The following is a 24813-nucleotide window of genomic DNA, read 5'->3' as shown; positions in this document are numbered from 1 at the left end:
TACCACTGTCCCTCATGAGCAGAATTGCAATTATTAAAATGATAATACTCCCTTGGTGTCTGTAAGCACTACAGCACTCCCTATACGAAGTACCGGCGCACTTTTTAAGACCTGAATGCATTACTAATAGAACTACTGTGGGGACCCAAAAGGAAAAGAGTGAGTCTTGAGATGTTGCAAAGAACATGGCAGACAGGCGGATTGGAAGTCCCACACTTAAGAGTTATATTACATGGCGTCCTAGCTCAAGCATGCAATACATTGGCTGGATGTGAATGACAACAGGGAGAAAAGATTACTAGCAGGCACATATGGAGGGCACTCACTAGCAGCACTATTGATGATGGGGCGGGCACCACATGATCCGCCCCTTACATAGTACGTCATGTGGCACGTATATGGGAACGAGCAGTTAAGAAAGTTGTGGAACACGCCCCTTATGCCCCAGACATGCCCCTATGGGTAGTGTCAAAATAGAGGCCTTAATGTCGGTCCGAAGATGGAAGAAGGGTGGGTGCCTGACGATGGGGGATCTCTTCTACTTCATTACTAGGAAAGATACGGAGTCAATGTTTGAGCTGGGGACAGGGCAATTCCTTCAATATGGAAAGATACATCAAGTCGTCAGAGAGATCTGGACTTCCGCCCCAGAAGAACCTGCGGAGACCAGAGGGTTGCAGGTTATGCTATATATGGCACAGGGGAGACGCTTCATTACGCACCTATATAGGGCGTTGCAAGAGCATTTGACAGTCACACCCCTACCGGTTCAAGCTAGATGGGAGGAGACACTTGGGGAGCACTTGTCGGGAAAAGACTGGATTAAAGTACAAAAAGGGGTCAAAGCTATAAACTCGAATGTTAGGTTTAAATTAATCCAGTATAACTTTGTACACCAGGCATACCTTTCTCCAAGAGAACTTAGTAGGATATTTCTGACAAAGATCAGACAGATGTCCCAGGTGCAGAACCGCTGACTCGGATTTTATACATATGGTATGGACATGCCCAATGCGGTCTTATTTTTGGGCTTCGATATTAGAAAAAATAAAGGAAGCAACGGGATGGTCCGTGCCCAAAGGTATACGGGAGGTGTTGTTGCGTCTCCTTCCTGCTCCAAAGAAAAATAAATTGAGTAGGAAATGTGTAATTCTTGGGTTGGCATTAGCCAAACGACGAATTGCTATATCATGGATGGGTCCTACTCCCCCGAAGATTGAGTCATGGTTGAAAGGAATGAGCAGCGTCGGGGCGGTAAGAATGAAGAGAGTGAGACGTGATGAGAAACTAGAGGACGATTTGTGGGCATGGGCGGTCATGCTAGCAGATATAAAGGACCTACAAACACCGGTGATAACATCACCTATACACAATCCCCCACAAAACGGATATTGATGCTCTGTAACTAAGTAGACATCAAGGAGTCATAGTAGAGAACACCAAGAATTAAATGGATATGGGACATAAAACGGGAACTGACGCTGAAGAGTTGATGTTTTTAAGAGGAAGGGTGGAGGAGGGATAGGTGCAGTTTGGGGAATTGTATAGTTATCCTTTGATTTAGGAAATAAGATGGCGTATCAATGTTCAAAAATCTAAGCAGACTGTATAAGATGTTAATATGAATATATGCAGATGTCTGGTATATGTATAATGATCAGTTTAAGTTCCTATAATGCCAATAAAAATATATATTTAAAAAAAAAAAATGGAATCTAGATGGATTGAATTGGATTGCAACACCAGCAGGAGATATTCTGAAAGCTATACTTATGTCAGTACTAATAATTGGGCTTTGTTTATTATGCCTGTTTTTTTTATTCAAGGGCTGTATATATTACATACACAAGAGAATGTAAAAAGAAAATAATAAAATATTTGAAAAGACTTAACCAAAATTACACCATTAATGACAACTATAGGAAGTCATTGAAGTTTCACAGTCTAAAAGGACAGCGATGGGATTCAATGAATGATAAAAGTGCCCTTTGAGCAGAACTCACATGAAATTATGATAGTGTGATAGTTAAGATAACCATCAGATGGGGGACTAATAGAGTCCACTAATTAACTCGAAAATTAGTCAACTTAGTAGCTGAATGTGCAATGATAAATGTAAAGTTTAATGCTGAAATGACACACATTTCAAATGTGCTAATTTGCAATGGGCAGTCATAGTTATCCGTATAGGCCATAGAAAAGCTAAGAAGCAAGTTTGCTATAACTAGAAGCAAACAATGCTGGAATGTGCACAACGTGAATTACAAGCTGGATCTTAAAGTGACATGCTTAAAAAAGCTTGTCATAACTGCGTAATGTTACGGTTTAACAAATACATTACTTTTCACAAACAACATTTTTATTCATGAATGACAAAGAATATCCTATTTCCTTATGTTTCATAGAAAGTTTGAATAGAATAACTTGTGTATTTTCAAGAATATTTCTTGAACCTATTAAATGGAATGCATTACTTAACAGTGACTTTGCCTTTTAGTTAGTAGTTCATTGTTCTCGCAGTGAAAGAAATTGAGATGTAGATGGTCGACCTATACTCACTCACTACACTCAAGTGCCCATGGGAACTAAGTCTTATGTTTCCAGAATCTAACTACGCAAGACTGTCTGAAGCTAACCTGTGATAAAGTTTGCAAGCTGCATGTATTTTTGTGGGAACGAAGGAGCTGAACCTACTTACCGAACAATGCTGCCATCCTATTGGTCCACGGTTGAAGAAGCCCGATACAATGTTTTCAACAAGTATTCAATGTTTTCAACAAGTATTCCTGACTTTTCTATCAGTGCATGTTCCTAGGTAGATGCAATGCTTATCTCTTTTCCCGTGCCACTCTTGACTGTTGTGGCTACTGCCTCTGCTGTTGCTCCTTTATTTTACTTTGCTATTTGATATTTGACAGATTGCTACTGTAACTGCATGCCGATTTACTTGGAATTATTGAAACTCGGCTGAGTTTTATGAACTACTCTTTATGGGAAGTACTGCTGCTCTAATTGGGCTTGAAGCTTTATGCCCCTCTGAGCACACTCTTTTTTCTTAAATTCGAACACTTCATGGGTTCTGCAAATCTAAAACAATGAGCCTGATCTTTAGAATAGGGAATTATTCCTTTATGCAAAGCGCTTAAGGCAATATTTGATGCTTTATTTTAACCATTCTTTACCAAGATATTTCTATAAACGTATTTGATTTATGGACTAATCGAAATAAAAACGAAAAAAATAAAAGAACTTTACTAATCTCTTAATGAGAATAAAGGTTTTGAAATCATATCCCAACTCTCATCATTAATTGAACTTAAAACTGCTGATGCAATTTAAATTTGCGATGTTTTATTTGCTCCTTGACTCATAATACAATATTCAAACATCCATCACGGAAAGAAAGAAGAGGAAACAGGGCTTAACTAAACTGAGATAAAATCCTAAACTTACTACTTTTGGTATTCACAGAAGGCATTTAGTAGTAGTAAAGAACTTTACTACTACTAAATGCCTTTTGCGAATACCGAAAGTCGTAAAGTTAGGATTTTGTCTCAGTTTAGTAGTAGTAAAGTTAGGAGTCCTAACTTTACTATTCCTAAATGCCTTCTGTGAATACCAAAAGTAGTAAGTTTAGGATTTTATCTCAGATTAGTTCTGTGAATTGGTCCCTTATACTGTATCTTCTTCCACTGCAATCTCCATAGCATCTAAAATGGCCGTAATCAGAGGAGAAATGCTTTGAGGCCCAGAACGTCCCAAGCGGACCACACTTCTTGCATATTACATAGCAGGAATAGATTGTTGGACAGAATAAAAACACCCAACCCTCAAAGTAGACAAGAGATTGGAGGTTGTCCAGCAGAGACGGTGGCACCGGGTCGTGTTGGGAAGTGAGACACTTGGCGCTGATATACTGGGGCTGAGATTGCATTCTGCTAGCTTCTTGTCCATATCTACCTAAGAACAGACAGCCAGAGCATAGCAACAAGGAAGCTAAGGAGTAATAGGACAAACCGGCTCGTTTTAAAGTCTGGCACACTGCCTCTCCAAAAATCTAAGCAGCATTCACTTAAGAAGAGAGAGAATAGGTCACTGAGACCACAAACATCTGGTGATTCCTGTGAGCTGAACATAGAAATGGCTGTGGTTACAGGTGAGAATATTACATGGGAAGAAGCTTTGCTGCTCGTCTTAAGAAAGACTTACAGCGCAACATCTGCTACCAAGAGAAGAAAGTGAACTATATGGAAGGTGTGTTAGATGATATTCAGTGGTGCATCACTCAGACAGAGATAGATGTTACATTTCTGGAACCCCCTGTACAATCAATGGAGATATAAAACAGAAAGCAGAGGTTCAGGGATGCAATACGTTTGAGGACTGCATAGTCACTTCAATCATACCGAACCCAAAGGTGCAAAATTATCAGTAATCTATTTGACACGGATCTTATTAAATCATTCAAGAAGTGAGCTTTGATAAGCTATTTTCAACTTGACAAAGTGTAATCACATCATTCACACAGTTCCGGCTGCTGCTTCAAATAATGTTGTCTCTGGTTGCACTATTCTGAAAATATACAGGCCATTGTTGTCAGATGCCAACATTCATCTCACCTGGAGTATTGGATGATGATGTTGGAATTGGCGGGAAGAGGCAGTGATGCCCAACCAGGGTGAGGGATCACCACCACCACCACTACAAAAGAGAAGCTAAATAAACATATTTGGCCATGCACAGTAGTCTCTCCTGGAGCAGAGAGAGAAAGCAATCAAAGGTTTTACCTTGAGGGCCAGACAGGAGAGGGAGGGGCTGGAGGCAAGGAGAAAGAAAAAGGGTGGTGGGGAGTATTTTCCTAGCTTTAGCTAGGTCATGTGGTGCTTCGGTAGGTGGGCTCACTTTCAGTAAGGACTGGTAGGATAAAAGGTCGAGGAGGTAAAGCTTAATTTCTCTGCAGCTGGCAAAACTATCAACTATTCCATTCAGCTCAACCACAGTTTCTTTTCATTTGAGGTAGCAACTCCAGTTTGGGGTGGGACTTGGACAGTTTTTCCAATTTGCAAAAATGTCTAACACGGCTAAGGAAGATTGGCCAAGATTCCCGGCTGCCCTCACAGCTTCTGCGGTTACAACCACACTTTTGGAACTGGGTCACACTGCACAGGCTACCCCTCATTTCTACAGGGTACTAAAGGCTGACAGACAAAGAATTGATCCCTTCGCTCAATGGATTTAGGACATCGACCTACATTCGCCACTAACAGATAAAGAAAGTAACTAAACTCATGAGCAAGTGAAGCAGATTTTGAGAAATGCCAAATTTTGGCTAATACATTTTAATTGTCTCCACCACATTTACATGACCCCTCTGCAAATGCATAGGATTTACTCTAGCAGATCATCAACATGTCTAAAATGCAGAAAACAGAGTAATTACTTTCTTCACATGACATGGAGATGTGCACATCTGCAAACATTCTGGTGAGTGGTGGTGCCTGAATTAGCGGACATTATAAATATTCCTCCTAAGCTCACAGTGCAACATTGCTTGTTTAATCTTAAACTCAGGCCTAAAGAGCTGAAAGTCAAATACAAATTTGCTTTTCTGGGATTAGTGCAGGAACACTGTGTGTTACTATTCAAAGGATGAGGTCACCTGGTCCGTTATCACATCCTGGGCGAGAGGGATCACGGACAGAATATCGAGGTAGCAAAATATCGACACAAAAATATCGAAGTCAAGAATATCGACATCCTATCTACATCATGGTAAGTACAAAAATATCGGGAAAAAAATATCGATGTCAAAAGTATAGTTGTAAAAAATATATATTTTTTGTATGTTAAAAAATGTAAAATAAAGTAAATAATACATATAATTAAAAAAACATTGTTAAAAATATTAAAACATGTTTAAAAATAATAACAAATACATATAATGTTAAAATAAATTAAAAATATACATTAAAAAAATAATATATATACTTACTCCACAGAGTGCAACAGTAGGGAAATTGTTGGATAGCGTAGAGGTAAAAATAACTATTCCCACTCCAGTGAGTGAAACAATAGGGAAAGTGTTGGATAGCGTAGGGGTAAAAATTACTATTCCCACACCAGTGAGTGCAAAAGTAGGGAAAGTGTCGGATAGCGCAGGGGTAAAAATTACTATTCCCACTGCATTCAGTGCAACAGTAGGGAAAGTGTTGGATAGCGCAAGAGTAAAAATTACTATTCCCACTCCAGTGAGTGCAACAGTAGGGAAAGTGCTGGATAGAGTAGGGGTAAAAATTACTATTCCCACTCCAAAAAATGCAACAGTAGGGAAAGCGTAGGATAACATAGGGGTTAAAAATAACATACTTATAAATTAAATCATTTTTGTAATTAAATAATGATTAATACATTAACAATACATAATTAAAAATACCAATAAATAAAAAATAAAAATTAATTACCAATTAATAATTAATAAATTAATTATCAATACTCAAATATCAAAATTAATAATTATGTATTTACAAATAAATTACAAACCCACCTTATTCCCCTATAAACCCACAACCTGCTCCAATAATAAATTAATACAATTCATATAATTATCAATCAATTAATAAAAATTAATTTCCAATTAATAATTAATTCATAATCAATACCAATAAATAAAAACTAATAATTACTTAATTACAATTAAATTACTTCCCACCCTATTCCCCTATGAACCCACAACCTGCTACAGAACTAAAACGCAAAATTTAATTAAAAATAATTCCTAAAAATTATTTAATTTACTATAATTAAATTACTTCCCACCCTATTCCCCTACAAACCCACAAACCGCTACGGTACTAAAGCACATAATTAACTTAAAAAAAAAATACTAACTTCTAAAAAATGTATACATGTATTTAAAAAAACAGTACAAAACTTAACAAAAAATATAGAACACATACATATAAAAATACATACTAAAATACATAACACTAATATAAACATCGATATTATCAACATCGATATTTTTGCTATCGATATTACTAACTTCGATATTAACAAAATCGATATTTCTTACCTTCAGGTCGATATTCTGGTCGTCGATATTCTTGATGTCGGTATTCTGTCCCCACGATATTTAAAACTCGATATTAATGTAGGTCGATATTAAAAACTCAATATTGTGTCTGTGCACCGGGCAAGAGATATGGGGTAGTGGGCTATCACAGATGGCATTCGAATGAAGACGGTTATGACAGATACTAAATTCCTTGAAAATCTAGAATGATGGTAATGCTTTATATGCTGATACTAGAAAATGGGAATGGAACCAGTGGAAAAGTGTTGTGGTTGAATGATTTGCATTGGGAACTCAATCAATCAATTTATCTTTATTCGGTTTTCATATGATATAAAAAAAACATAAAAGCACAATTTCCAACAGTAAAAACAATTTCATAGCTCATTAAAACATTGAATGTAAAAAACTCTTTTCAATTGATAATTTCGTGTCACCCTCATTAAGCTCTGTAAGCAAGCACTGTAAACAATCGGAGGTTTCTTTAGATAGGCAAATATGTCAGTTTAAAAAGAAAGTTAAAAAATTAATCACTAAACGAAGTTCATAGTAAAACATTCTTCACATGTATTTTCTTTGCTTAATTACAGATTTTAAGTATTGTGCTATATTCCTTGTAAAACATTCTGTATCTAGAAATTGTAATGCAAGGTAGGCCGGGCGACACTGTCTCATTCCCCAAATTTTTAATATTGGTTTGATCCATTTTTTTCTTTGTTCTTCATAGAATCTACAAAAGAGAACCACATGCATCGTTTGCGACGAGACCTCGTCGCAGGGGCAGTTTACTAGATGTTTGCACCAATCATTCGTTTCAGGGAAGCTTGCCAAGCGATGAAATACGTCCAGCCTAAAGGGTGTCAACACAAATCTATCGTAACCGCTTATGGTAAACGTTAAGTATGGTTGGATGCCAAGGCTAGATTGCATCGCTAGGTTGTTCTGTACTGTTTGCTTATTTGCCTCTGCGGCGAATCTCAGCTCCTCCATGTGGCTCATGCATTGTTTTTTAAAGATTTTCCTAGGGATTGAGGCTAGCAGGGAGAGTTTTTTATAATAATTTTGTAGACCCAAGTCAACTAAAAGATGTTTTACGTACTTGAGACACCCGATCTTCAAGGCATTCTCAAGACCTAGGCTATCCTTCAGAACCTCCTGATTAAATGATGTTTTCGGAGAGGACCAGATACGATGCCATAATAGGGCAGGTTGTATCTTTATTGTATCTGTGATATAGGGAATTCCCAATTCTGTGTGACAGAGAAATGTTGAGGTGCCTTGAGGGACTGCTAATAAATATCTTAAAAAGGTATTCTCAACTTTCTGTATTTCGTTCACTTTACCATATCCCCAGATACCTGCCCCATATGTCGCTATGCTTACGCATTTGGCACAATATATTTGGAGCATCTCCGTTGGGGGTCTCTTGCCCAACCTCTGCGAAAAATTAACCAAAGCCGTTGTTGTCCTCATAAAAAGTAATTTCTTTGCTTTTATTGCTTGTCGCCATGAGCCCTTATTATCGATTAAAATACCTAAATATGGATATGTTTTTGTAGACTCCACCTTTATATTATCAATGTAAAAATCCTTCTGTTTGCTTCCACCTGTCCCATTGGGAACTGCAGATGACACCTGTGATTATTACTATGGTCCTAATTTTTGTTTCTACTCATGTCGCCTGTATCATGGTGTATACTTAATGTTAGACTTGGCATCTTTTGATGTGTTTTCCCTGAGTTTTCTTGCTTTCTGACCTCCCGGTTTCGACTCCGTTGGTGCTGGCTTAGTGTTTCTGCACACTTTTCTCACTGCTGATCAGTGGGAAAGTGCAAATGCTCCTGTGGTAAAATGTGTTATGAATTGATGTTTCCATGATTGGCCTGTTTGATTTATGTGTCGGTCCCTAGTAAAGTGCACTGCATGTGCCAGGGCCTGTAAATCCAAAAGCCGTTGGAGGGCTGCAGCACTGGACTGTGCCACCCACACGAACGGCCCGTAAAACGTAACTCGGGCCTGCCATCGCAGAGCCCGTGCGTGGTCTGGTACGCCATGTCAACTGGCAAGAGCCCACACTTGCTGTCCCCCACCTTCCCTTTTCTTACATGTTCGCCACCCCTAAGGTAGGCCCAAGGTGGGCCTGCTGCTGTGTATGTGAAAGGTAGGACATGCCCTGGTGCATGTGGCATGTCCTGGTAACGAATTACGGCCCATTTAATTTCTCGCTACTGCAAGGTTACCCGTTACCCATAGGACAGAATGGGAAGTTTGTTTATAACATCTTATAAACATAACTGGCCCGGGTAACTAAAGTTTAGTATGCCTGAACTCAGAATCTAAAGATGCATCTTTTAGAAAAGGTGATTTTTACGTTCTGTGTTTGAAAATACCGCTTTTAGAAAGTAGGTATTTTCTTGCTCAGTCATCCCGTGTGCCTCTGCTGAAATGTGGATTGCCTGTCTGGGTTTTGGATGACAGAAGGCTGGGGAGCGGGAGTGGCTCCAGATAGTCTTGGTGGGTCAGGAAACGGCTGTATAGACCTGGGCTGCAATGGGGGAAGAGGGAGGAGATTTCCTTGCACCTCAATGGGCCTGGTCTGCCTCTGACAATGCCGTCTTCACCACCTGCTAGGAATTCACAACAGAGAAGGCAGAACTGGTTCTGGCCGGGTACAGACATTCTCTGCCTAAGAGATCAAAGGATTTTTGGAATATAAATATTGAGGCCCGGGCCCCTGAATGAGAGAACTCTTTTGACCAAGGAGACTGCCAAGAAGCGCCGGAGAAGCTGTGAGAAGAACCTACCATTTGCTGTGTTGGCCTACAGTGGCTGCTTCCGTCTTGTGCAGTGAAAGGACTGGACTGATCTTTCTGCAATCTAGTTTGTGAGTTTCTCCAAGGGTTTGAGGTAGAACTTGCCCCCTGTTCACGAAGTCTCAGGAACAGCAAAGACTTCAAGCTTTTCTGCCCTCAGCACTGGGGACTGTGTGACAGAAGAAAAGCAACTCGACATATACGACGCCACTTCCGACTCCATGTCCTGAAGGCACCGCAGAGGGCACTGCCGCACCGTGACCCTGCTCTCACCAACGACCCCTGCTGACTCCACCAACGAATCGCTGCTCGCACCGTGACCTGTGGGCACCGCACTCCGCACTGCCTCGCGACGAGGCCTTGGTGTCCCCAACGCCACCGCTCCACACCGCTGCTTGCACTGTGGTTCGAGTCCACCGCTCGTAAAGTTACATGACGCACCGCCCTCATCCCGCACCACAGCCTTGGCCTACTGACGCCGGCGCCATCTACTCCAGTTCTTCAGCCGACGACAGCACTTCAGCAACGAAGACACTGCTTGCACCGCGACCTGCCAGCACCGCGACATGCCCCCCATTCACTTCGCATCGCGACCCTGGTCTCACCGACAACGCCATCTGACGCCGCCACCGAGCCGCTGCTCGCACTGCGTCCTGAGGGCATCGAACACCACACTGCTGCACTTCGCACCGCAGCACCAGACGCCAGTGCTCCTGACTTCATCAGAGAGGAGTTCGATCTGCAACGTGTGTGACTTCAAGGCCCCCTTAGACTCCTGCACCGACCTCCAGAACTGACGCCTGTTGACGCCGTGCTTTCAGAACCTCAACGAGAGGTCGCCGACGCCCTGCATTTCTAAAAGGTACTGTTAGCGGGTCTCCATAACACCGCAGCTGGCCTGCAACGCTGGGGTCAGCCAGAACTGTTTGGATTTGTTTGCTCACAATGCCGTGATAGCCCCCGAACGGAGCTATCGACATCAAGGAACTATTTGATAACTGAAGATTTTTAAGTACTTTATTGTGGATTTTTATCGTTTTTGGTCTTGTCTTAAATATATAAAAATATTGGATATTTTTCTAAACCGGTGTGGTGTCCTTTTGAAGTGCTTTCACTGTGTTACTGTTGGTTATGTGCAAACGCTTTACATACTGCCTCTAAGATAAGCCTGACTGCTCGTGCTAAGCTACCAAGGGGGTGAACAGGGGTTATTTTAGGAGTATAACTCCCTTATCTTGACTAGAGTGGTGGTTTTTGCCCGACTTTGGCACATGCCCTAGCTGACCAAAAATCCCATTTCACTTAAATATATCAAGTTGATACAAAACATAACAATTAACATAGTCCCTAATAAGTTTGTGCTCCCTGTGATGAAGTCCCGTAGTGACTGACTCATTCCAAACAGCAGGCTAGAGATTAAATGTTCTTCAAGTCTAGTCCAACTTTTGAACTGTCAAGTTCTTTAGAACCCGTTATTTCAAACTTTAATTAATGCTTTTAATTCATGAGCAGGAACAGGTAGTAAGTCGTACATACAGAACAGTAATCACGTTTAATACTACATATACATACAAAAGTAAATCTCAACAATTACCAGATATGCCAAGGTTTATCCTTAATGTTTTCCAAACACAGCAGCTGAGATACTTTCACAGATGACAGGGCATCCCTCAGGTCCATCTTGTTAGCGAAGAATAAAATGGGTATTCTTTTATGTTTTATGTCTGGGGATCAGAACAGAACAACAAGAGTGTCAAGTATGATTATGTAACAAACATAAAAGAAATGTAAAAAAGGAGGCCCTCAAGAAAATAATGGTCATATTTAACATTTCATGCAAAGCAGCAAGACACCTTGCTGTGCTGCGCTGCGTGAAAGGGAGAGGGCGGGAATGCTCCATATCTATCTATGCTCTCTGCACTGGAGCACAAAGTCTGTCTCGCACCAACACAGGCACCCTTGCACCATGGGGAAAGTATGCCTGAGTTACAGGCAGGATTGTTTTGTGCAGAAAGGGACAAATTCCTGAACAAAAACAATCACCTGAGGCTTTCCCCCCCCCCCTCTTTCCATGTAGAAAGAGTAAAACAATATGAAGAAAAATATATTTTGCAACGTTACGCCTCTGCTGGGAAGGCGTAGCATTCCGACGCATTCCAGGTCTACACGTTTTGATAAATCTGGGAAAGCTTCAGAATCCATGGGTGGATGCGTGGGAACACCCACCTTCCACTCATGGAATTCAGATCAGCAACTTGAGCTGCATTGTATTACTTCAGATTTACCAAGCCATGGAGAGCCAAGCAAGGTGGCCTTGCATTGCCTGGTAAATCTATTTATATGTTTTGCTTTGCCCGGCATGCCCTAGCGTGGGGCAAAAGCGACACAAAACCCTTGATAAATACGCCCTAAGAAGTATATAAGTGCATGATATTTGAAGCTGCAAACGAGGAACTTTTGCAGCCAGCCGTACATCTAAGGCTATGTAGTACTTTGAGGCAAAATGAATTCAGGGAAGACAATACAATGCATTTAGACAGCTAATGTCAACAAATTAATATCACTGTATTTCAAAAGTATATTTTGAAACGTTTGACTATAATTAATATTTCACTTGAATCCTACCAGATTAAACTGATCTCATACTTCGGTGTATGATAACAGTAGAAGGGTGCATTTTCATTTGATCTATGCAGGAGCTGTAGGCAAAATGCTAAAAATGTTTTACTTGTAGTGTAGAGTCAAAGACTTAAAAATTGCAAAAAACTTTCGTCAAGCAACAAATAACTTTTTTCATGAGGAAGCACAGTACACATGGAGATCATCCCACCATCACAGATGAACAAGGTATTTGGTAACGCCTTATCTGGTAGAGCTATCTAACTGCAGATTCCTTACCTTAGGATATTCCCCTGGCGTCAGACTGGATCCAGAAATTTACAAGCAGTAACCCTGTGCACCAGTAGGTAGGTCTGTTTGTTTGGCTCCGTGCTAGGGTCGTCCGTGCTGAAGTGACTTGCGCGGTGCCACCCCAGCACCCTGATGTCAGTTTCTTTTCAAGACTTACCACGCCAGGAGCGTGGAGTCACAAGGAAAACTGACAACTGGTGTGAATTTCTAACGTCCTTAGAAGTTTGCAGAGCGCAGAGGATCAGTAAGGTATCAGTGACTAGAGTCTCTACCAGATAAAGCGTTACTGAAGGTAAGTAACTTGCTCATCTGATAAAGACTTCTAGGTGCAGACTCCTTACCTTTGTTATGGATACCCAAGCAATACCTCCCAGGAGGTGGGTCTGTAAACAGAGTAGACCAATATATCCTGTAAGACTGAATAGGCAAAATGCCCATCATGAGGCACCTGACTGTCCAGACTGTAGTATCTGGTGAACGTGTGTAGTGATGGCCAAGTTGCTGCCTGATAGATGTCCAGGAAAGGGCTCCGCTTGTTAACGTAGTGGTCGCGGCATTGGCTCTGCTGGAGTGAGGTTGCAAACCCTGGAGGTTGCTTTTTAGCCAATGTATAGCAGATCTTTATGCAGAGCACTAGCCATCGTGAGATGGTCTGTTTTTACACTGCCTTCCCTTTCTTAGCTCCAACATAACCTAGAAAGATTGACAGTCCACCCGGAATTCGATCAATGTGGGACAACATCGCTCTTTTTGGAAGCTGATGGTGGAGTCTCTCCTCTTCCTTAGAAGGATGAGGCGGTGCAAACAAGGTAAGCAAGGTGATGTTCTGGCCCACATGAAAGGGTGTCACAACCTTCGGAAGAAAGGAGGCATGAGTCCTCAGAACCAGCTAGTTTGGATAAAAGACGGTACAAGGAGGGTGAACAGAAGCTTTTACTGACCCTCCTGGCAGATGTAATGGCCACTACGAAAGCAGTCTTGGGGTTAACAGAAGTAATGGCCTGTTGTGCAGTGGCTTCAAAGGCGCTCACATGATTCAGGACCAGACTGAAGTCCCATTGGGGCATGGTAAATGGTGTGGGTGGAAACAAATATTGGAGACCTGTGAGGAACCTAGTCACAACAGGTGACTTGAACAAAGAAGTGTGGTCCAGCAACCGCGGAAAAGTCAAAATGGCTGATAAATAGCTTTTAACTGTACCCATAGCAGAGCACTACTAGGCCAAAGACAGCACAAAAATGTGAAACTTGGGAATGGGGGTGCAGAGAGAGAGAGTCCATATTCTTGTATGCACACCTTGCCACAAATTTGCGTGAACTGCAGGCGTAGGCCATTGTGGTACATGCATGCCTGGCTGCCAGAATAGCATCACAGATTTCAGGAGGAAGATTGAAACCTGGCAACTATTGCTGCTCAATCTCCACGCAAGAAGGCAGAGGGTGTAGAGGTTCGGGTGCAGGACCATCCCCTGTTGCTGCGAAAAAAGATCCGCCCAATGAGGCAGTCTGACCAGAGGACTGGTAGTCACGCTCAATAACTTGGGATACCAGACTCTCTGTGCCCAGACCAGAGCCACAAGACTATATTGGTCCCTGTTGTTCCTGATCTTCTTGAGAATTCTGGGCAGGAATGGTATTGGCGTAAAGTCATACAGGAGGCCAGAGCTCCACTCAAGGCGAAAAGCGTGTCAGAGTGACGCAGCTTTGAAAACTCCAGCGTGTAAAACTGCTGACACTGTGCATTCTCAGCCGTGGTGAACAGCTCTAAGCAATGCCCTTTCCACTCTTGGAAGAGACCTTGCGCCACGATCGGATAGAGACGTAATTCGTGATCCACTAGGCATTGACAACTGAGTTAGTCCACCCTGGCGTTCAGTGAGCACGCCAGGTGTTGAACCACCAGAGAAAGGCCATGATGTTCTCGCCATGTCCAGAGGCGCAGGGCATTTTGAAAAAGGGTGCATGACCCCAACTTGCCCTGTTTGTTGCAAGTACTACCTGACGGTGGTGTTGTCCATGAACACCTGCACTAGCTTTCCCTTGTACAAAGGAAGAAATGGTCTCAATGCCACCTGGATCATCTGGAGCTCCAGCAGGTTAATATGAAGCCTGGACTCTTCCAGAGACTTGAGTCCTCTTATAGCCACCTTTCTTAGAAAGCTGCCACAGCCTAGGAATGACACATCTGTCACTACAGTCAGCTCTGTTTGGGGAAGGGAGAAGAGTCTGCATTGACCCAATTGCGGTTCATCAGCCACCACTGCAGATCTTTTGCAGATCCCTCCGAGATCTGAACCATGTTAGGGAGGTTTCCCATGTGCTGTTCTCAGAATCAACTGCTGAACCCTCATATACCAAGGGGGCATGTGTCACAAAAAGGATGCAGGAGACAAGGAGGCCCAACAGCTGCAGAGTCAGTCTCACTGAAATCCAGGATAGAGGCTGAAACATCAGTATCTTAGCCTAAATATCCTGGACTTGCTGCTTGGGAGGCTAGGATCGAAGCTGCACTGTGGTAGGACCAGCCCAGATAAAAAGGGAGCGTCTGACAGGTGTGACTTTGGCATCTTTATAATGACCTCCTGCAGGAGGTCTGCCATAGTCTGAAGTTGGGGGACAACTGCCTGGGGGAGTTCGCCTTCAATCATTGAGGTAGGTGAAGATTGGAACCCCTTACCTCTGCAGATGTGCTGCAACCACCACCATCACCTTGGTGAACACAAAAGGTGCACTGGTAAGACCAAAAGGGAGCACAGTGAACTGAAAGTGCTCGTGGCACACTGTGAACCACAGGTAACGTCTGTGGGCAGGGAGGGGAGATCTGGAAGTAGATGTACTGCAAATCCAACGTTACCATCCAGTCTCTAGGATCCAGGGCAGAAAGGACTTGAGCTACGGTGATCATTTTGATCTTCTCCTTTGTCAGTAGAGAAGTTAAGAAATCCCACGCCTCATCTTTCTAGAAAGTTGCGAAAATAACAACCAGAACCTACTTCTGATGCCAGCATCCTCACGATGGCTCCTTTAGCAAAGAAAGCAAACACTTCCTGACAGAGCAAGGAGAGATGGTCCTTGGTCAACCAGACGTACGTGGGTGGCATGGGTGGAGTGGTGTCTAGAAGGGGATGGAGTAGCCCCTTTGGACTATCTGTAAAACCCACTTGTTGAATGTTATCGACTGCTAGTGATGCAGGTGATGGCGTATCCTGCACCCCACTGGATGCCCGTGGTCGTATTAAGGCAAACTAAAGGGGTTTGAAGGCTGCAGCTGCTAGGGAGTGGTGGACTGGCCTAACTTCTGACTAGTTGTCCCACGTGGTCTATGGGAACCGCGTCCTCGACCATGAAAAGGCTGGGAAGCCTACTAGCCTTGCTGGCTGGGAGGGAAGGAATGCAGTAAGCACTCTCCGTAGCCACTAGAGGGGTGAAAGGCAGACTGGGGTTGTTAGGGACCAAGGAAAAGCCCAATGACCTGGCTGTAGCTCTGCTATCCTTGAAGCTCTCAGTGCGGAGTCCGCCTTCTCACCAAAAACGGGAGTGCTGTCAAATGTCATGTCCATGAGCGAAGCTTGGACATCTCCCGAAAAGCCAGTGTCAGCGAGGGCCACCAACAAGGAAATTGCTCTGCCCAGGGAATCGGTCGTATCTAGTCCACATCTGATGATGAACCTCACTGCGTCTCTGCCATCTGCAATTGCCTGTGACCGTATGTTTCGAGCCTCCTACAAGAACATGGGCAGCACTTGTGCAACAGAGTCCCAGATTGTATGGGTAGATCGGTCTAAAAGGCACACAGTGTTCACGAACCACATTGCTAGGCTGGTGGAAAACAGAACATCATCTTACCAAAGGCATCCACCCGCTTGGATTCCCTATACGGTGAAGTGGTAGAGAATGTGCCAAAGTTGAATCGGGAGGTGGAGGCTTGGACCACCAAGCTCTCTGGGGTGGGGCACTGTGTGAGGAAACTGGGGTCCCCTGGAGCGTGGCGATGGTGGAGGGCAATTGTTCTGTGCACAGGAGCCCCTGTGCAGGACTTGTACCAGGCCCCGAGTATGACAACGATAAAGGCGTCATTAAATGGGAGTAAATGTTCGGAGGGGGCAACTCCCAGTTGAAGCACCACTGTTAACACTTTCCTCTTGATTGCCACTAAGGACATGTGAAGGTCCAAGACATCATGTGCACTTAGCACCACCATGGCGAATGAGGCACTCTCCTCCATAGCCACGGTAGGGGGAGAGAACAAGCCAGTATCCAGTGAGGTGTCAAACCCTCTGGCATCTGCCAGTTCCTCATACCAGTTGTTCTATGTGTCATCTAGGGGATGGATGCTGGGATCCATAAGGGTCCTCAGACCTCTCCATTTAGTCTCCCAAGTTGAGAAGGACGATGGGGATGGCGCTGCCATGGGGAGTCAGTGGCACCGGGAGTGCTGGTATGGAAACAGGCGCCAATCAAGGTTGCGGTCTCACAGGTGGAGTCGTTCCAGATCCGCGCCAGAGGGTGAACCTGCCTGCGGGAATCCAGTGGAGGCTCCTACCAAAATCATGGGGCCTGATGGCGCTCCAGACGGTTTGAGCTGCAAAATATGAGGTGCATGTGCTCATAGAACTCTTTTAGTTGAAAAAGTCAAGGAGGCGCGAAGTGGATCCTGGCGCAGGCTCCGCAGAGGAGTGAGGACTGGAGTGACGATGCTTCCTAGCCTTGTCCTTGGAAAGGCAGGGTAAAGTCAAAGACCTCTTCGACTTTTTTGAGATGGGACTTACCTGACCACTTGGATTGAGACAACGACTGTTGGGTGTGGCTTGGCAAGAGGTTTCGGGACTCTCCGCATGACCGGGATTGTGAATGTCATCGGGGACGTCTGACCAACGTCAGGTGGCGAGGAGCTTCAGAGAATGTTCCGTCAACATCTTCGGGTGTATGGCGCAGCAGTCCTCGCAGGTCTTGGGAGGCTTGGTCCCTCTCTGCGTACCACAAACAAGCTATCTGTCTGTGTGACAGGCAGCACATAGTTTGAAACCCGTACGTTTCTTTAGGGACAGTCTCGTCACACCAGACTAATAAATTCTCAAAAAAGTGATGACAAAAAGTGTGGGAAAAAACTGTCAAAAAATGAGTAAGGGGTAGTTCTTCACAGATCAGTGCTAAGTGGCACGGAAAAGAAAAGAGTTAACAGAGTGATGGGGTGATACCTATATAGGCACCACAAACGTCGCTTCTGACGTGGACACTGCCAACGACACCTATCGGTGCGCAGGAGTACTGCTTGAAAATGTATAGATCCAGATGACACCTGGGGAATATTCTAAGGTAAGGACACTGAGCCTAAAAGTTTCTATCAAATGCATTTTTACATGGTGTGCGACCCACTGCTTTTACATCATGATTGCCATCATGTGTTCAGTTTGGGTGAAAGCAATAGAAAACCCATAAAAGAAAAGAGACTGCAAGTACACATGGCACTTTCTACAGCAATTGTTGTACAGCAATAGTACTACAAACATGCTACAAAAAATGCTATTCACAAACTGCACTTTTAAATTACTACTGCAAAACATTGATGACAACAAAAATAAATGTACAAGGACTGGTACTGCAACACCCTCCCATAAAAAAATAATAATGGAGGTAGGGCCTTTAAATAAAACCTTGTAGGAAATAACGTTAAAGTACATTTAATTAAACTAGATACAAATATAAATGTGTAATTTAATGTTAAAATCTAAAAATAGTACATAATTATTTATTTAAAAAAATAACACATTTTTACTTTAAACATTAATGTAACACTTTTTCATTTAAATATAATTACATTTGTTCTGATTAATATAATTCATATACTGACCGAGTCTCAAAGGAAACTTTTGTGCTTACTGATTACTTAACCCCATCTCAAAAAAATCACATTGATCAGAATGTATACAATAATATAGAACAGTTTAAATGAATTAATAAATTCCCACCTAAAGACAAAATATTTTTTATTATTTTTGATAGCATATTGAAAGAGATGTACAGAATTAACGACAAGTAATTTAATTATATTTTAATATAAAAATTACATTTTATATATTCAAAGAAGGTTGATAAAATATTTTTAAACTAAATAATAAATATGTACTTTAATGTTTTTAATATTAATTACATTTAGTTATATTTTTTATTATTTGAAATATTGTATTTTAATTTACTACTATTGTAGTACTACAATCGTACTACAAAGTATAGTTTGTGAATCAGGTCCTCTGTTCTGGATAAAGAATGAGGCTTTTGAGCCCTATTTTTTAACAACATTAGTATTTATTCGTACAACAGCCAATTAAGTTTTATATTTAACAAATTATCAAAATCACTGGACACAATATGGAATTAGAATGTGACGTTAAGCTATAAAGTACCTTCTATTCTCATTACATAATAAAGACAGAGGTCACAGAATAGAATAGTACAATATCAATATTAAGAAAAATAAATCCAATGTTAACAACCCTGTGTGCAGAGCTCTTATATTTCCGAGGCTCCTGCATGACTAGCTCATCAAGCCCATGCTGAAGCTTTGTATGTTGGGACTTGTAGTCCATATTTTATAATGCGATGGATAGGACTACAAAGAATCCAAAGCGAGAACCTTGATTGGATGATCTACTCCCTCATCCCCTGAAAAATCTTAGAGCCCTGCATGTGGGCTGGTGCACACACTCACTGACATAGGCTCGTTTTAAATATGTTAGGTGTTCTCAACTTTGCTCTCTTTTCAAAGCACATTACAGTAAGTGTGTCTAAGATAAATGTCTCAAACTTTGGCACACCACAGTCACAGTAATGGCGATTCAGTATTTTTTCACTTTTCGGCTACAGTTAGATGTGAAGACAGGAGCAACTGAGAAATTAATTTGTTTATTGTTGACAACAAAGAATAGACATTAGATATCCTCTTCTACGTACACTACTTAATTCAGAAGGGAGTCAAAAAGGAACATTTCAATGTAAAGGTCCATCACTAGCAGAACTTACACCATACTGATTACACCGTCCCAAAAAGACTTTAGAATCTAAGAACATGACCTTTAGTCTTACTGGGATGAGATACTATGTACATTTCATTTAGACAAACTGTTTTCATGTTGGGAACAGATGGCAGACAGTGCAGTTTTAGACCAACCCACCTCATGTTCTTAGGTTATGATAAATTAATATTTCAGTCGGGAATTAATTTCATGTGCTCTGAAAAACTTAGAAAACCCTTTCGAAGCTAATTTCTGTTAAAAAAAAAAGAATTTGAAACCTGGTAAGATCTACCCCTTTTCTCCTTTGTGAACCTTCTTTTGTGCAGCAAATGAAGAAGTTGCATAATGTGGTATCTGTCTCTTTTGCAGTTAAAATGTTATGAGTGTAGAAGCTCATCAGAACCCCTCCACTATAAAGATTTCCCAGGGATTGTAGAATATTATGCAGGCATCTAAAGAAACTGTGGTCTGAGATTCCGAGTCGAAAACTGATTTTCCAGTCTTGGGAATGTAAAGAAAATCAACATTTTATAAGAAACGTGGCAGCTCTGATTATATGCACTTTCCTATTATTGTACTTTTAACAAGCAGCACTTTTCCTTCATAATGGATATTCTCTAATTAACCTGCAAACAAAGAATGTCTTAGTGTGTGTCATTTAATCCTTCTAATCCAAAACCTTCGACAGAAGAAACACATTTTACTCAATACATTAACATTTAATCTATACACTAACTGCATTGTACACATTTAACTGTCATCACCATCCACCTGCATTGCTCAAGGGTGGGAATTCGAGGTTTGATAATCCGAGCCTCAGTGCCTTTAATAAAATCTCGATTTATTTTTTTTACACTCCAAAGTTTGGAAAATCATAAATGTCAAGATCGGAGGCCCTGATTATGTGCACGTTTACAGCTCCTGCACCACACACTCTAAAGCATGGCAATAGTTTTAAATACAACTTTGCAAAAGTAGACAAATTGGACAGGCAGTAGAATGAAGAATATCTTCAAAGCGTTCTCCATAACAAAAGCTTTCGATGCCATGGCTCCTCTTGCAGAATGAGTTCCAAAGACACCCACATTGACTCCCAGCTTCCTTCTTCATACATCTGACCCACCTTGCAATAATTCAAATGCAACGGATTTGAATGGTTTTACATAGAAACTTATAAATTGATCTATTTTTATTTTTTTAAAGTTTTATATAGCGCTAGCTTGACCCGTAGGTATCAGAGCGCTTTACATACATACTGAAAAGAAAAACAGATGGAAATTGCATTACATAGTAGGCAGGTAGTAAGGAAGCAAAACCGGGGATAGATAAAATACAGCATGGAAGATAAGGTGGTTAACACAGTCCGGTCACCAACTATCCTTGAATGTCAAGCGAGATGAGTAAACTAAGATATTGAAGTCTAGGTTAGTTGACGTTGGTCAGGAAGGTATTTGTTAAGGTGATGGATTTTCAGGTCCCTTTTGAAACAGGAGAAGGAGGGGTTGCATCTGAGGACTCTAGGGAGAGCGTTCCACATCCTGGGAGCGCTGCCAGAGAACGATCGGTATTGTGTGGTTTTCTTTTTCAGTTTCAGAGGAATAAGAAGGAGTGAGTTGGAGCTTCTCAGCGTTCTGGATTGACCTGCTCTTACCAGTTTGTTGTTCAGGTAGTGAAGGGTTTTGTGTGTGATGCAGGCCAGTTTGTAAATACACCTCCCTTCCATGGGAAGCCAGTTGAGGGAGTTGAGCGCTGGAGTGATGTGATCAAATCTTTTTACTCCAGATACGAGTCGAGCGGCCATGTTCAACACTGCCCTTAGAAGGGCTAGGTGGAGTCCTGGTTAGGATGGCGTTCCCGTAGTCGATTTTAGAGAGAACTAGGGATTGGACAACAGTCTTGAGGTCATCATGGGGAAGAAAAGGTTTCAATTTCTTGAGGTGTTTTAGAGAGAAAAGAGCACTTTTTGCAGAGTTTTTGATGTGGGCCTCCAAAGATAAGTTCCTGTCAAGGGTGATGACTAAAGACTTAACTGAGTCGGATAGGACGATGGGGCAGTTTAGGGCAACCAGATTCTTGAGCCACTCTTGGATTGGACGATGGTTGCTTTTTGGAGAGAATAGAATTAGTTCTGTTTTATCTGGGTTGAGCTTAAAGTGGTTAGCGTTGAACCAAGTTTGGATCTCGGTTAGAGTGGCATTGAGGTGTTGGATGTCGCTGCGAGACTTGATTTTGAAATAGATTTGGGTGTCATCAGCGTAAAGGTGGTAATTAACTCCAGCTTTTTTCAAGATGATTGTGAGGGGCTCCATGAAAAGATTGAAGAGGGCCAGGGAGAGGATCGAGCCTTGTGGGACCCCAAGTGTGACTTTTGTTGGCTTCGAGAGGCAGGAGTTGATTTTAATTTATTGCGAGCGCTGTTGAAGGAAGGAGGTGAACCATTTTAGTACTGTGCCATTGATGCCGGAGCGCTTCGATACGGTCTCCAGAAGTGCTGGATGATTTACTGTGTCGAATGCCACAGATAGGTCAATAAGGATGAGTAGGCAGGCATCACCTTCATCTAAAGCCTTGTGAATATCGTCCGAGACGTTGAGCATAGCTGTTTCTGTGCTACAGCCTTTCCTGAATCCTGATTGAAAGGTGTCGAGGAGGTTGAACTCATCAATGTGTTTGTTGAGTTGGTGGAGAACGCATTTCTCCAATGTTTTTGCAAGGAATGGGAGGTTGTAGATAGGTCTGAGGTTGTTGAGATCATTAGGGTCGGCCCCTGGTTTTTTGAGAATGGGCGTGATTTGTCCAAGTTGAAGGGAGTCTGGGACACAGCCTGAGGTGAGAGAGGCGTTGATGATTTTTGTCCAGAAAGGGGAAATGGTGTGGGTAAGTTATTTTATGATTGTGGCTGGGATGGGGTCCATAGTGTGGGAGGAAGGTTTTAGGTTAGAAATTATACTGAAAACCTCATTTTCCGACATTAGCTCAAAGTCGGACCAAAGCGCATTGTTTTTTAGCTGGAGGCAGACCTGATTGTCCTTGGTAAGAACTCTTTCTGAATGATCAGGGGTGGTTATAGTGGGGCGGCAGGTTAAGAGGGAAGGAGAGTTAGAGGTTTGGATGAAGGATTGATCAATTTTCAAGACTTTATTAGTGAAGAAGGTGGCAATTTCTTCACAACTCCCATTAGTGGCTTTGATTTCTTGAGAGGGAGTGCAGTTAGTTTGGCTTTTGACAATGTTGAAGAGTTCTCTCGGTCTGTTTTTCGCCAGATCTAGTTGGCTGCGGACGAAAGACGCCTTTTCACTGAAAATGTGTTTTTTGTATGCTTGCCGAGCAGATCTAAGTTGCGCTAGGTGTACGGTCGAGGGGTTTAGTCTCCAAGACCTTTCCGCTTGTCTGAGTTGACGCCTTTCCTCATTCAGATCCACGTTAAACCAGGGTTTACATTTTGTTTGCCTCAATTGTTTAAGTTTGAGAGGAGCTACTTGGTCTAGAACTTCTGTCATTTTTGAGTTAAAGTGTGTAGTGAGGTCGAAGATGAGGGTTGGAGTTGAAGATGGGCATGAATCCTGGATTCAAGTTCGGATAAAGGGATTGCTTTGCTATTTTTGGTCCAGTGTTTGTGTTTGTCATCACAAATAGGTTGGTGGAAGACAAGTGCATCAATCTTGAACAGAATGAGGCGGTGGTCGGACCAGTGAATGGGAGAAATCGCTCTCAGAGAGACCAGATCATTGTTGGTAATGATCGCATCCAGTGTTGCACCTTTGATGTGAGTTGGTTTATTGCAGAGTTGTTTGAGGTTATATATTTCAAGTAGGTTGGATAGGTTCTGGGCAGTGGTGTCATCTGGGTCGTTCCAGTGGATATTGAGGTCACCCAGGAACACGTCTTTAGTGTCTGTCATGGAGAACCGCGATATTAGGTCTGTTAGTTCTTCAGGGAAAAGGGTAAGCTCTCCAGGAGGATGGTATATGGTGTGGAATTTGATGGGTGAGGTGCCCTTGGCAGTGAGTTTGACACCCAGGTATTCAAACGATAGGTATTCTGCAGGTTTAAGTTTGGTAATCTGTATTCCTGCCTTGTGGATGATGGCTAGTCCTCCCCCCCGTTTAGATCGGTCTGTCTTGTCTGATGATGGTGTACCCTGGAGGGGTGAGAATGTCAAGAATGGGGGTGGAGTGGACATTGAGCCAGGATTCAGTGAGCAAAGCGATGCCAATTTCTTCAGCGAGTAGAGCTTCAGCAATGTCTGTGGCGTGTTGTACTGCTGATCTGCAGTTGAGGAACATCCAAGAGAGAGGACGGGGAGCCTCGATGATGGTGGGAGTAAGGTGGATAGAGGAGTATTGAGCAGGAGGTCTAGGCGAGTGGACATATTTAGGGATTCTGTTAGTGCCGATAATAACAGGGATGGGGAAAGGGGCTGACTTCTGGCTCAAAGCGAGGTAAGAGTCGTTGATCTCATCAGGTTTCGGAATCGAAACGGGTTGGCGATCCCGGATGGGTCGAAGTGCCTGACTCGCTGACGGACTGGAGGGACGAGGGGTGCACTGTGGGGCCAAGGGAGCAGTATTGAGTGGGGTGGGAGGAAATCTAACCGGGGAGAGAGGAGCCCGGCGGCTTGGTCCTGTTGAGAAGATCTTGTTGTAAGTATAGGAAATCAGCAGCAAGGGAGTTAATTTTCAGCTCCATTCAGTTCAGTTGCTGTGCTATAGAGCTGAAAAAGTTTAAGGTTTTAGGCATGGGCCGAGAATGACTTGGGTCTTTGGAGGGAGAGTGAACAGGGGTCAGGGATTGGACGGAATCAGTGGGGTTAGGAGAGGGGAGAGGTTGGACGCGGGGGAGCCGGATTAGTAATGCTCCCATTCAAGGAGTTCAAAGGAGGAGTAGAGGGTCTACTGTCCAAGTGAGGAGGGAGAGAAATTCTAGGTAAGAAGTCAGAGTTCCGGGGAATGTCAATGAGATTAGCGGTGGAGGCAGGTTGTGTATGTGGGTGTGCGACGGCGGA

At 42.6% G+C, this 24813-nt stretch overlaps 1 protein-coding gene across 4 annotated transcripts in view; it reads right to left on the bottom strand.

Moving 5' to 3' along the window:
• Window positions 1-24813, bottom strand: part of ARL6 (ARF like GTPase 6) — a 955202-nt gene that overhangs the window by 284955 nt on the left and 645434 nt on the right. For all 4 annotated transcript variants that reach the window (XM_085603578.1, XM_085603577.1, XM_085603576.1 and 1 more), the window contains one exon: window positions 11480-11609. In XM_085603578.1, coding sequence (XP_085459704.1) covers window positions 11480-11609 — 130 coding nt within the window. The remainder of the gene's footprint in view (window positions 1-11479; window positions 11610-24813) is intronic.

This window comes from Triturus cristatus, chromosome 1_2 (assembly GCF_964204655.1).
Source record: "Triturus cristatus chromosome 1_2, aTriCri1.1, whole genome shotgun sequence".
NCBI lineage: Eukaryota > Metazoa > Chordata > Amphibia > Caudata > Salamandridae > Triturus > Triturus cristatus.
This window is presented reverse-complemented; position numbering and strand designations above follow the sequence as displayed.